At 42.6% G+C, this 12,171-nt stretch overlaps 2 protein-coding genes across 7 annotated transcripts in view; one reads left to right on the forward strand and one right to left on the reverse strand.

Annotated features, from left to right (window-relative positions):
* Positions 1 to 6,910, forward strand: part of kmt2e (lysine (K)-specific methyltransferase 2E) — a 30,126-nt gene extending 23,216 nt beyond the window's left edge. For all 6 annotated transcript variants that reach the window (XM_040144020.1, XM_040144038.1, XM_040144055.1 and 3 more), the window contains 9 exons: positions 14 to 313; positions 679 to 829; positions 1,027 to 1,253; positions 1,346 to 1,402; positions 1,755 to 2,300; positions 3,235 to 3,512; positions 3,745 to 3,824; positions 3,928 to 4,007; positions 4,611 to 6,910. In XM_040144020.1, coding sequence (XP_039999954.1) covers positions 14 to 313; positions 679 to 829; positions 1,027 to 1,253; positions 1,346 to 1,402; positions 1,755 to 2,300; positions 3,235 to 3,512; positions 3,745 to 3,824; positions 3,928 to 4,007; positions 4,611 to 5,660 — 2,769 coding nt within the window. In that variant the 3' untranslated portion in view covers positions 5,661 to 6,910. The remainder of the gene's footprint in view (positions 1 to 13; positions 314 to 678; positions 830 to 1,026; positions 1,254 to 1,345; positions 1,403 to 1,754; positions 2,301 to 3,234; positions 3,513 to 3,744; positions 3,825 to 3,927; positions 4,008 to 4,610) is intronic.
* Positions 6,911 to 11,364: 4,454 nt separating this feature from the next.
* The window catches only part of lhfpl3 (LHFPL tetraspan subfamily member 3), a 38,907-nt gene continuing 38,100 nt past the window's right edge, over positions 11,365 to 12,171 (reverse strand). The window contains exon 4 of the mRNA XM_040149616.1: positions 11,365 to 11,713. The gene's annotated coding sequence lies outside the window, so the exon portion shown is untranslated. The remainder of the gene's footprint in view (positions 11,714 to 12,171) is intronic.

The following is a 12,171-nucleotide window of genomic DNA, read 5'->3' on the forward strand; positions in this document are numbered from 1 at the left end:
CTCTTTTCAACAGCACTTTGTCAGTGAATGGGTGGGAGAGAAGCAGCAGGACCGTATTGCAGTGCGAACCCCAGAGCCGGCCCCAGAGAGACCACTGAGAATAAGCAGTGACCCTGAGGTGCTCGCCACACAGCTGAACGCTCTACCAGGTATGGCCTGCTCGCCGCAGGTTTACAGCACGCCCAAACACTACGTCCGCTTCTCGTCCCCATTCCTGGCGAACCGCAGCCCCACCACTCCTGGAGTCCCCACAGGAAGACGGCGATCCAGGGAACTGCCAGAAACGCCACCAACCACGGGCTCCTGCAAGAAGGTACGGAGTCCTGCTTTAGAAATGTTCCTATTTGGCTTTGAAACTCATAGAAAAATGTACATCTAGCCAGTTTTGGAAAGCCATGTGGATCAGAATTTGAAAAGATACATTTCTCCTTATTTTAACACTGCCTTAGAATTTCTTTCCACCGTGCTGTATATTCTTGTTTAGCTTTGTCTTTATGACTGGATCAGTCATTTCTTAAGTTTTCCAGTGTGCTAATCTCATTTGGTCGCCTGTAAAGTTGCCAATTGTAATGAAGAAAGAGCGACCAGTATCAAGAAGAGGGATAGGGCCTCCAGTATTTGGCTGCTGTTTTGTTGACATTTCTACTTGAGTTACTAAACCTCTTCTCTTTCTCACAGCGATGGTTGAAGCAGGCTCTAGAGGAGGAGGGCTCCACGAGCCCAGCCAGACGACCGAGCTTCTTCATGCCCAGTGAGGGCCCTCTCAGCCCCTCCATTAATGGAGACTCTGATAGTCCTCTACCCTACAATGGCACCTGCTCGCTACCTGGTAGGTCTTTTGTGAGAACTTCATAGCCAGCTCTAGGTCTGGTGCCACAAAATGAAACACATTTCAAACCAAAGACTGTAGCATTAATTTAATCAAAATTAGAAATGCAAAAATTGGAGATAAAATAGCAAGTCTTACAAAAGTCAGTATGCAAAAAGCACTTGGATAAAAACTCATTAAAAACAAACTTCTTTCAGAGTTGCCCACACCTTTGAAAAAGCGGCGGTTGAGTCCGTTAGATGCCTGTATGTCCGAGAGCTCGACACCCTACGGCTCTCCTTGTGCCACGCCCACCAGGGCAGACCAATCGGAGACACCTGCAACACCTGTCTTATTGGCTACCCCACCACGTCCCAGAACAGAGGAGTCAAGTACAGAGCCCTTGCCCAGCACCCCAACACAGACACTTAGTGCCCCTCAGGAGGTAAAGCTGTCTATATGAAAAAAAATCCCATGAACGTTGCAGCTGTGTGTACATGTGAACAGGAATGTTTAAGTGTGTTTTTGGTTTCACAGAGTGAATCTTCACTGGAGAGCTCACCAGAGGTCAGCCGGAAACCCAGTGTGCAAGAGGTGAGTAGCGTACACAGCAGGAAACATCGTTAAAAAAGAATTAGTGTTCAGTGAGTATTGGACACATTTGATCATGCTTGCAACTTGATTTGTATTTCTCATTTTCAGTTCATCAGTGGAGATAATAATTTGTGCTCCGTCTCATGATATGTTTAAATTTTGCAAATGACTGTTCTAGTCAATGTATTGAATTTGAGAAATTTGAAATTTCAGAAGTAGGTTAAATTTGGTTCTTTTGTCATGTGGACTGATTGTTAAGAGGGCAGTGACCTTACCCCCTGATCTTATTTTGGAGACATTGTAGGGTTTTACATGCATTTCCTTCATTAAGACTCCGTCCCTTCTTTCCTAGGCCGATCGCCCACCTTCGTTGGTCTCCTCTCCATGCATCAGGGCCCACAGCTCAGATGGACTCCCGACAGAAGCCAAGGTGTCTGTCCCAGAGAGTCCACAGCCTCCACCTGCGGAGTCTGTGGACTGCGGAGATGACAGGGCCGATGGTGGGGTTGTAGAAGGCAGTGTTGAGGCTTCCTCGTCTGCAGAAACATGTGCTTCCTCTTTTCCTGGCTGGATAAAAAGCCCAGATAGAGGCCCGACTGGACCAGCTGGCCTGAACTTCTCCCCAGTCAACTCAAACTTAAGGGACCTCACCCCCTCACACACCCTAGAGCCTCTGGCAGCTCCCTTCAGGTCTGAGGCTGCAGCTGGGACTGCAGCAGGGCCCACAGCAGGCACGGGGTCATTGGTTGGCTCTCAGGCACCCTTCAGCGAAGGCCAGGGGCAGCTCTTTTACACCTGCTCTGAGGAGGGAAGTTCACTCGGGTTCTCACGCTCACTGAACGGGGATGCCACCGGCGAGGTAGGAGGGTCAGCTCAGAACCCTCCACAGAAGAAAAAGGTAAATTTGCAGAGGCACTATAAATAACTTGTTGAAATGCCTTTCACTGCCATCATTTTTGAGCATTGCATATATATGTGTGTGTGTGTGTGTGTGTGTACGTATGTATGCATGTATCTGTATATGTACATATATGTATAAATGTGTATATGGAATTATTATTAATATTTTATGGTTGGCATTGTGAAAAATGGTCTGTGTAACTGTAAATAGTAGGATGATGCATCAAAGTAAAGTGTATATATCAAGATAGGATTATAAAAATAAGATAAAAGTTGAATCTCAGTTGCATTATTTGGCTTGCTAAATAGAAGAAAAAATTGGGATAAAAGTGAATTATATGCTGTGTACAAGAGCTGCAACGATTAGTTGATTAATCATCTGTTGATCAAAAGAAACTTAATCAGTAACTTTTTTTCTTGGTTGCATAAAAATTGAAGTCATTTTCTAAACAAAGATACTAAATGATGAAGTTAACGGGCTGTATACTTTGTCATATGTGTTAGTAAATTTAATAATATCAAACAATTTGAAGACGTGTAGAGTTTGAAGAGATAACAGGAAAATTCTACTTTTTTCCTGACGTTTCCTGACATTTCATAAACTTCACTACAATGTAAACAAAATTTCCGTGAGGGGAGAATCAATATGTGAGATGAATGAGAAAATGTTACAATCTTATTACACCACATAAAGTTATGTTCAGTAAATATGCCCGCTCTCATTAACAAGTGTACAGAAGCATCATTGTCCAGGCTTATGTTCTCTATCACATACTCTCTTGGCAATGTCGATTAGAAGACGATCTCGAGAGATGCATTGACTCACACTTATACTGCCCTTTATGTCGATTGTCCAAATGCTGCCCTCTAGGGGTTTGACGTAAGACTTGCCTTCTGTCCATAAATGACATCAAGTTTCTGCATCTTCCCAGGTTTCCCTGCTAGAATACAGGAAACGCCAACGAGAAGCTCGTCGCAGCGGCTCCAAGACGGAGTGCAGCTCTCCTGTTTCCACCGTGCCGCCTCTGACCGTGGACGCCTTCCCTGTTGCCCTAGAGACCACCAGTGAGCCTCCTCTACCCCCTACTCCCGCAGCTCTCTGCAACACCGCCATCGCCCCCACCACCACCACTATAAAGGACCCCCAAACAAATGAGGAGGCGGAGTCTGGTGGAGAGAAAGGAGAGAGGGAAGGAGGAGAAGGGCAGTGGTATGTGCTCTCAAAAGTACATTGAGTTTATGTCACATTAAGGACCATATATATTATCAAGTTGTTATCCAGGCCTATGTAATCTTTTTATATATACATTATTTGAGCGCTTTTGTTGAAGGAGAATACCTCTTTATACATCTAACTTATCTAGTTTATAGTAGTATATCCTGTATACTTAATGCGTCCCTACTGGAAATAAGATTGTAATGGTCCCGATATTTCCCTTCAGGACGTCGTCGACTTCTGTAGAGCAGGCCCGAGAACGGAGCTACCACAGAGCTCTGCTGCTCAGCAAAGATAAAGACACAGGTGTGAATAATGACACTGATTCCGACTCACCTGCATGAAGGGGTTTTTCCAGGCTTCCGTCATTCTTCCTTCTTTGTTATATTGTACTGTACTTTTCTTCTAGATGGTGAGACAGAGGGTGGCGATACACCTTCACTGAGAGATTGTCCTTCGCCAAGTCTTCAAAAGACCCCGACCCACACGGTGAGTATTCATTAGCCCCTGGCTTGTTGTTTGTTTAAAATTTATTTATGTACCAAAAGTTTGTTGTATTAGTGTTCCCTCCAGAACAAAAAAAAAAAATGAGGTAAAAAAAAAAAAGAAATTTCTGAATGCAACTTAACATTTTCAAATTATTTGTCCAACATCCAAAGATATCCAGTTTCCTATCATAGGAGACAAAGAAAAACAATCAAATATTTACATTTAAAAGAATGGAATCAGCGAATTCTTGGTGTTTTTTGCTTAAAAAATGAAGATTAGTCAGTTATCAAAAAAAGTTGCTGGTGTAATTTTCTGTGCTCAACTAAAAATGTCAACTCTAACTGCCTCTCATTTGTTTTGTTATTGTCTTTTATCTTTTTTATTGGTTGAAATAATGTTCTGTTTCTTGTGTCAAATTGTCTTAATATTTAATATTGATATTATACTTCATATTTGTAGTCATATTATGTGTCAGTCATCTGTTAAGCACTAACCTGCATGAAATTTGCTTTACAAACAACATTTTATTGATCGACATGATGGAGATCTGACTCATCTCAGCTGGTTATCAACAAGCGTCTGACTTTGCCTCTCTCCTCTCAGCCCTGCTCTCCCGGTCCTCTCGCCCAGCCTCCCGGTCGGTCAGCGAAGGAGGAAGACGGCGATGGTCAATCTCGGACGCCAAATCCAACAAGCCAGCCGCCGAGCAAGCCTGCAGGACTTAAGCCGGCTCCTCTGACCCCCACCAAGCTACATGCCACCCAATTGCCCTCCTCTCCGGTCCACTACCCTGGATCCTCACTCCTCCACTCTCCCAAGCCTCAGCCTCAGGGCTCGCCCTACCGCAGCCAGAGGGCACTGTTCTCTGCTCAGCCTCAAAACCAGCCGCAGCCCCAGGCTCAGACTGGCCCTGCTCCTTTCACCCAGTATAATTCACAGAGTGCTCCACCACCACCACCTCCTCCTCCACCAGCACCATCGACCTCCACAGCATATTTTCCCAGCCAGAGCCCCTCACCTGCTGGACCCTTCCCTGGGTTTAAACCTGCTGTCACGTCCCAATACCCTCCTGGTTCTCAGCCCCTGATGCAGACTCTTCCCCACAGCGTGCACTATCAGAGCTCAGCTGCTCCACCGCCGCCACCTCCTCCACCTCCGCACCCAATGCCTGGCCCCACCCTGCTGCACGTCAACCTGCAGCCTCCTCCCATCCAACAGCACCAGCTCATAATGACCACCGCCCCTCCTCCACCTCCTCCCCCACAGGGCCAGACCTCCCAACAGCAGCAGCAGCAGCAGCCTCCTAACGGCAGCACGCTGCTGTCACTCACCCCTCCTCCGCCGCCTCCACCTCCTCCCCCGGCACCATCAACCAACCCCCCGTTGCAGCCCCACCACTTTCAGAACTTAGGGGGGTTTCAGCCGGCATTGCTACACCCAGGCACCACTGCCAACCCTTCATTGCCCCAGTCTACGTACCCTCCACCCCTTCAGCAGACCGGACTGCCTCCACCTCCTCCTCCTCCTCCCCAACAGAGTCAACAAGGCCAGGCCCAGGCTGCCGCCTCCCAGATGCCTTCTGGGACTCGTGGAGCTCCTGCGTCATCGACGCCCTTCCACAACTCGGGGTACCTGAGCACAGGGTGGCACTGACCGCCCTCTCTGCTGTCGGCCCCCAGCAGCCCCTGAGAACTCAGCCTGAGAGGGGCATGTACAATAATCTGTAGATATGTTTTCTATGTACCTGAACACATGGCCAGTGGAAAAACAGCTGATTGCTGGGTAAAAGGGTACTTTTTAGGAAAAAAAACAACAAGGACAGAAAATTTTAGAAAAAGGACAGTGAAATAATCTTCACGACAAACTGTATAAAAATGAAGATGGACGATCTCCCCGGTGCTCATAGCCCTCTCTCTCTGGCCTCTTTTTGTTTTTATATATCCTTCCTGTGATAGAGAGGAAAAACTCTCTGTTCTGTGTCTTGTTTGGACTCCCGTTGTAAGACCCCGCACTTTGTTTATCAATGGACATTCCAGCCTATACCCCCCCTTTCCTCCTCCTCTTCCTCCTTTGTCAGTTATTCCTTTTACTTCCTCTTCTCTCTCGTCTGTTGTCGGCTCTCTACACCATTTATTTGTTTTAATCTAGTGGCTCATTATAGCAAAGAGAAAGCTTTTTGTATAGAGAAAAAAAACACAATTATTTTTTTTATTCCTCTGTCTAACAACAAATATCTGTTCACCGCTGCAGATTCAGAAAAGACCCATTTCTGGGAGCCTGCCTCACCGCCCTGGGAGGCTGCACTCGTGTGCGTGTGTGTTTGTGTGTGCGTGCGTGCGTGTGTGTGTGCGCGTGTGTATGTGTGTGTGACAGTGTATGAAGGTGTATGGCTGCTTAGAAGAGGAAAGTTTGTGTGTGTGTGTGTGTGTGTGTGTGTGTGTGAGAGAGAGAGTGTGTAACGAGTGCTTGTAGTCTTCTGAGGTAGACAGAAAGGTCTCGCCACAGGTAGGACATTAGCGGTTTATTTTTGAATATCAATGGTTATTTGTAGAAAGTGTAATTTAATGTATAGGTGTTTACTCCGGCTTTCACCAGGAACAGGTTGTAAATATTTGCTTCTTTTCTTTTCTATGCTTGTACAATTCGCTCCCATCCCATTTTGAATTATGGTTGTAAATATGAACGCTCTTCTTGGCAAAGCTGAATGTTTCTGTGACTGTAGCATTATTTTTATTTTATTTTTTCCCCCTCTGGACTCTTCAACTTTGTCTTTTTTATTATTTGTGTGTGTGAGTGTATGTTTGTGTGGAGGGGAGAGACTCACAGACACTGCACTGGTTGGCTATTTTCATGGTTCATTATAATAAATCACTGTAATGACAGTTTTATACCACTTGTGGTGACATGTGTCTCTGGGAAAATTTGTGCTTTTGTCTCCACTGCCAGCTTCTTTGACAAATAACCACTCGGCTTTCTGCCTTCAGGAGAGAAGACAGGAAACATCCAAGGCAAAAAGCTTGTTCAGGGCTGAATCTGTGGTCACAGCAAATTTGTCGTAGTAATCCAAACTACTCTTGTTTAATCTTTAGGACAGATGCACACGTCCATCCATAAATCCATAAAACAATAATCTGTGCAAAAAAAAAAGCCGAAAAATACCAGCACACTGCTATCTCCCAGTTGTTTTTGCTCACGGACATGACAGTACGAGGACGGAAGACCATTTGTGGTCGAAATGTTACGTCCATGTAGAATATTAGAAGAATTTGGAACGGGATCCCAGTCTGCAGATATTTCTTTCAGCATTTCTAGTTGTTATCTTCCCGAATTAATTGTAACGATCACCTTTTGGAAAGTTGGTTAATTGCATAAATAAATAGGGCAAGGATACATCAAAGTAAAGGGCATATAAACACGAACAGGAAAGAATAGGAGGAAGAATTTTAATTACATTGATGACGGTTGATACTGGAAAAACCTGAATTAGAAATATGTGAGGTACTCCAACGGTGTACATAACACAGTCAAGGTCGGAGCTTCAAATAACCACATTAAATCACCAACATTTGTCGGTTTCTGCTTCTCGGTTAAGAGGATTGTCTGATATTCTTTGTTTCATATCATTGCAAACTAAATATTTTTTTGGTTTTCAACTGTTGGTCAGACAAAAAAAAAAAATAAAAATTTGAAGACCAATAGAGTAATCAATAAAAAAAAAAAAAAAAAAATTTAGCCCCCACGTGTATATGACATTAGCATGTGACTCATTAGACACATGAGTCGCATTAGACATGTGACTCTAGGGATGGCAGTTTCTGGCAGGGAGCTAAATAATAACTTCAGCACACATTTACTCAGCTCACAGTACAGTTAAGAATGATGAAAGCTGCGCCTAGTCTGACAACATAGAGGTGAGCTTGATCGACTGAGTCCGTAATGTCCTAAAATGGCCGCCCTAAAGAGGAGACAGCGTGTACGGTGTGATTTAGGAGACAACGTGGCCTTTCCTCAGGCTAAACTCCTCTGCTTGACTAGTGGTTCTGATCTAAGAATAGCAAAGTCGTCTGTTCCTCCATCCAGTTTGTGTGTAATGAGTGTTACAGCCTCACGAGGCCACTAGAAGGGCTTTAAACTCTTAGCCCACTGAAAACAAAATTACTGCTCGATAACTCGTAACCTCATCCAACAAAGATACTATAACATAATTTGTCCTGTTACAGGTGTAAAGCCCCCTGTGGGCCCCCGGGATTCATGTGATTCACGCCCTTGATCCAGGAAGCCCGTGTGCATTTCCACCTTGGCCGGCGCTGGTGAATCCACTGGGTCCTTGGTGATTATGATGCCACTCCTGCCCTTCACTGTGTTTTTATAACAAGGACAGGCATCGCAACCAACGCTCACCATGTCAAGTATTTCTCTCATTTGTCAAGAGTTGCTCTGCCTCCAGGCTGCTCTTGAATTATTTTCCAAAACAGAATAATTAGGGGGCACATTTTCCTAGTAAGTTTAAAGTCTGAGTCGTGAACAGTTCGACAGAAGCAGCACATTGCTAAGAAAATCTGGGGTTTGCTACTTTTTTTATTACCACTCACATGATGTATTGCAGTGTGAAACGTACATATTTCCTTTCATTCCTATTTGCTCATCTGGACAGATCCATACAGAAAAGGTTCAACATTTTTGTTTTCGTCTGGTCTGGAGTTAGGAACAAAAAAAAAATACTACCTAGACCTTTGGGATCAGGATTGTGACTTGATGATAGAGCAGGAAGGTACAAAGAGTTCTTGTTATCTTTTCAGAGTAATGTTGTGTGTTTTAACTTGGTGCGACAAACACTCAGGACTCCTTCAGCTGAAACGTGGTAACGCCTAAAGTTAGAGATAGTGTCAAGAGGAGGCACGTTCACAAGGATAAAGTTGCTGTGTGACCCTCAAATCTATCCTACTTTATTTTAAAAGGAATAGTTAAACAGTTTGTGAAATACACATTAGCTTCCTGGTGGTGATATAGATTAAAAGCTTGATACAACTCTCTTATCTGTTCTTTATATCATTACACCTAATTTTGTCACCCATCAGATTTTGTTACTTGTTTGGCAATTTCAGCTTAATTGCCGCTGAAGTATTTTTTTTTTTTTTTTTTAATCATAATTTGTTGGATACTTTATTTTTGATAGCTGTTACCAAACAATTTGCCACCATACTATTCAGTTAGGGTCACAAGTTTCAGTAGCTGCGATTTAGGTGTAGGTTCTCTGATACTCTCATTGAATATCTGAATAGGGTCACAATTTTTTTTGTGAACAGCCATCAAAATGTGTGACTGTCTGTAAATACTATGGAGCGACCATTTTGCCAGTAGGCCTACCCATCAAAATAATGTATACTATAATGTGTACTATAATGTGACAGTCTCTGCACCAAGTTAAATTTAAGACTTTTTAATACCACACTAAATGCAATTTAATATGGTCACACTGACCAAAGTATGAAATGTATCCATGAAACCATTTGGGATGATATGGCCTATCAAGCAAGTGCACGAATTTATTGACATATCGCATTTGTTGCTATGTCCCAGCGGTATGTAATAATGATTCATCATAATGTAATTAATTAATAATTAAACAGGACCAGGACCTTTGATAAGCAGCAGAAAGTGGAAGGAAGGATTAACCACTTAGAAAATAACCTATTTATTTGAGGCCCACATATGAATTTTTACGTAACATCAGAGGTCTGGAGCAATGATATTGAACATTTTCCAGATAGTTTTGGCTAAAATCACATACAAAAACATTTCGTAAGCAGCGTTGCTGCCCACAGCAGGGTAGAGGAAATGTTTAAGACATTTGTGAATCAAATTCAAGACGTTTTAATACGTTTAACGACCCTTTTTTTTTTTTTTTTTGAGGAAGATGAAGTCAATGCTTTTGTATTCTTGTCAAGATCGGTAGATTTCCTGCCGTGTGATATCAAGGTCAAAGAATCCGATGGGTTACCGAATAGCTAACACCTGTTAGCTTAGATTAGCACAAAGACCAGAGAGCCTAGCACCCGCCACCAGCCCTGAAACTCACTAATTAACGAGTTATGTCTCGTTTGGTTAAACCGCAGAAAAAAACCGAAGTGTAAAAACGACACTTCGCCATTTTACGGGTGATTATTGGCTTGACTATTTCTCGTACACAACAAGTAGCAACTTGGCTAAATTCTGGTTGCCTGGCAACTGCTCAGCCAAGTCGTAGCCCGACACGTAAGAGGGCTTAACGGTCGTTTTTACACTTTTCCTTTTTTGTTTTTGTAGTGGTTAAACAAACTAGATATGTTAATTTATGAGCGTTAGAGCTGTCGGTATGTGTATTTATTTATTTGTTTGTTTCTTTGTAATTTGACAAAGTCAAGGTTAGCTGTTCCCTGCCTTTTTGATAGTTTAGGATAAGCTAACCGGCCTATAGTTAACTTATTTAACTGACATAAATAGGAGTGATTTCTTCCCATCTAGCTAATTAATTCTGCCAGGAAGCAAATGAGGGAGCTTACGAAAATGTCAAGTTTTTGCTTTTAAGGGGTCGATTTATTTTGTATTAACAGTTTCAGTGTAAGTGAGACTCAACTCTTTATGTTTGTTGTTAGTCTTTTAGCTATGAGACGGTGAAAAATGATAGAAAACAAAAAGATGCAACAGTACAGGAGTGAGACCTTTTCAGCCACATGTCCAGTTTAGCTTTTCTTATGCCCTTTTAGTAGTCCACAATACTGTCAGATTACAAGATAGGGTATGGCACACAATAATGATGGACCAATTTCAAAATGTACATTTCAAAGTCAAGACAAAGTACAGGGACATAATCAACATAGCTGTACACAGATTATAGACTTGATACAATTGATGTTTTCTCCTATTTAGTGCACTTTTATTTTTACTTTTTTTGCAAAGTTATCACCGGCAAAACCTCTAATTACTACCGCTTGATTCTATCACATCAAACATTAAATGATAACAAAACATTACTGTTCTTTAAGTTGTTTTTTTTTTTGTTGTTTTTTTTTTTTAATCCAGCCTAGAAATTGTCTTTGCTGACACCACTGTCCTTTTTAAATGGAAGGTCAAACAATGTTAAAGCCAGACTCCAGGGAGTTTGTTGACTTGATAAGAGCAAGTTAAGTCCGTTAAGTCCTTATTTGTGTCGGTCAAAGTCTGGCTAATTTGGTTTGATTTAATTCAATTTGAGCGGCTGCCACTCCATGGTGTTTGTCCAGCGAGTGTCCTGTAGGTGATTTACCACATGAAGAGTCTTTCTGATATTTTTTATTTATTTTTATTTTTTTTCACTCTTCCCACCCCTAGCTGAACCTGTGCACTGGCAGCCTTCCCCACATCCACATGGAGAACATTTCAGTTGGAACAGCTTGGGCAGGATGATGCAGTCACATACCAACACAGGTAAGCTCAGAGAAAGTCTTTTTGAGAATTCATCCTGCAAAAATAAGCAGTTTAAGATGACTGAGAAGGCTATTTTACAGGGGGAGCTTTCAGCGGGGACATCCTGGTCCCCTCCACAAGGTTGTGTGGCCTCTTCCAGACCACCTCCTCTTCCTCTTCCCTTTTGATCTGTTCACACATCAGCTCTGCATCCCAGCCACAAGCTGGACCAGGAGAGGGGAGCTGGATCCTGAAGTAACATCATGTCTAGGCAGCAAAACCTGCAGGCGATAAGGAAAATAATGTAGAATCTCCATGAATTAATGTAGTTAAGAATTGTGGAACAGTTATTCCCCCTGGGCTGCACTTCATCTAATTGACCAAGCGTAGTAAATACCCTGGAACATCTTTGCTTTCCATTTTTTTTCATTCTTTTAATGTTTTTTATGCTGTTCATTTAAAAATTTCTCTAGAAAGTTAAGAGTAGGTGGGAGCCCCGTGGAGCATTTATTATACAAATAAACTCAAGCTTTCAAAAACAATCGCACTCTTGCAGAAAATGTTGGCTCTCAGATGTCTCTCTGTTCTTTTCATCAGTAGATACAGATTCATTAATACAGCATCGGCTAAATCAACTAAGCTACATTAACCTATTCATATTCACATATGGAAAGCAATTATTACGCATTATTGTACTGTTAGTTATTTTAAATATCTATTAATTAACAAGTTGATACCT

The sequence above is a fragment of the Xiphias gladius genome, chromosome 2 (genome assembly GCF_016859285.1).
Source record: "Xiphias gladius isolate SHS-SW01 ecotype Sanya breed wild chromosome 2, ASM1685928v1, whole genome shotgun sequence".
In the NCBI taxonomy this organism is placed as follows: domain Eukaryota; kingdom Metazoa; phylum Chordata; class Actinopteri; order Istiophoriformes; family Xiphiidae; genus Xiphias; species Xiphias gladius.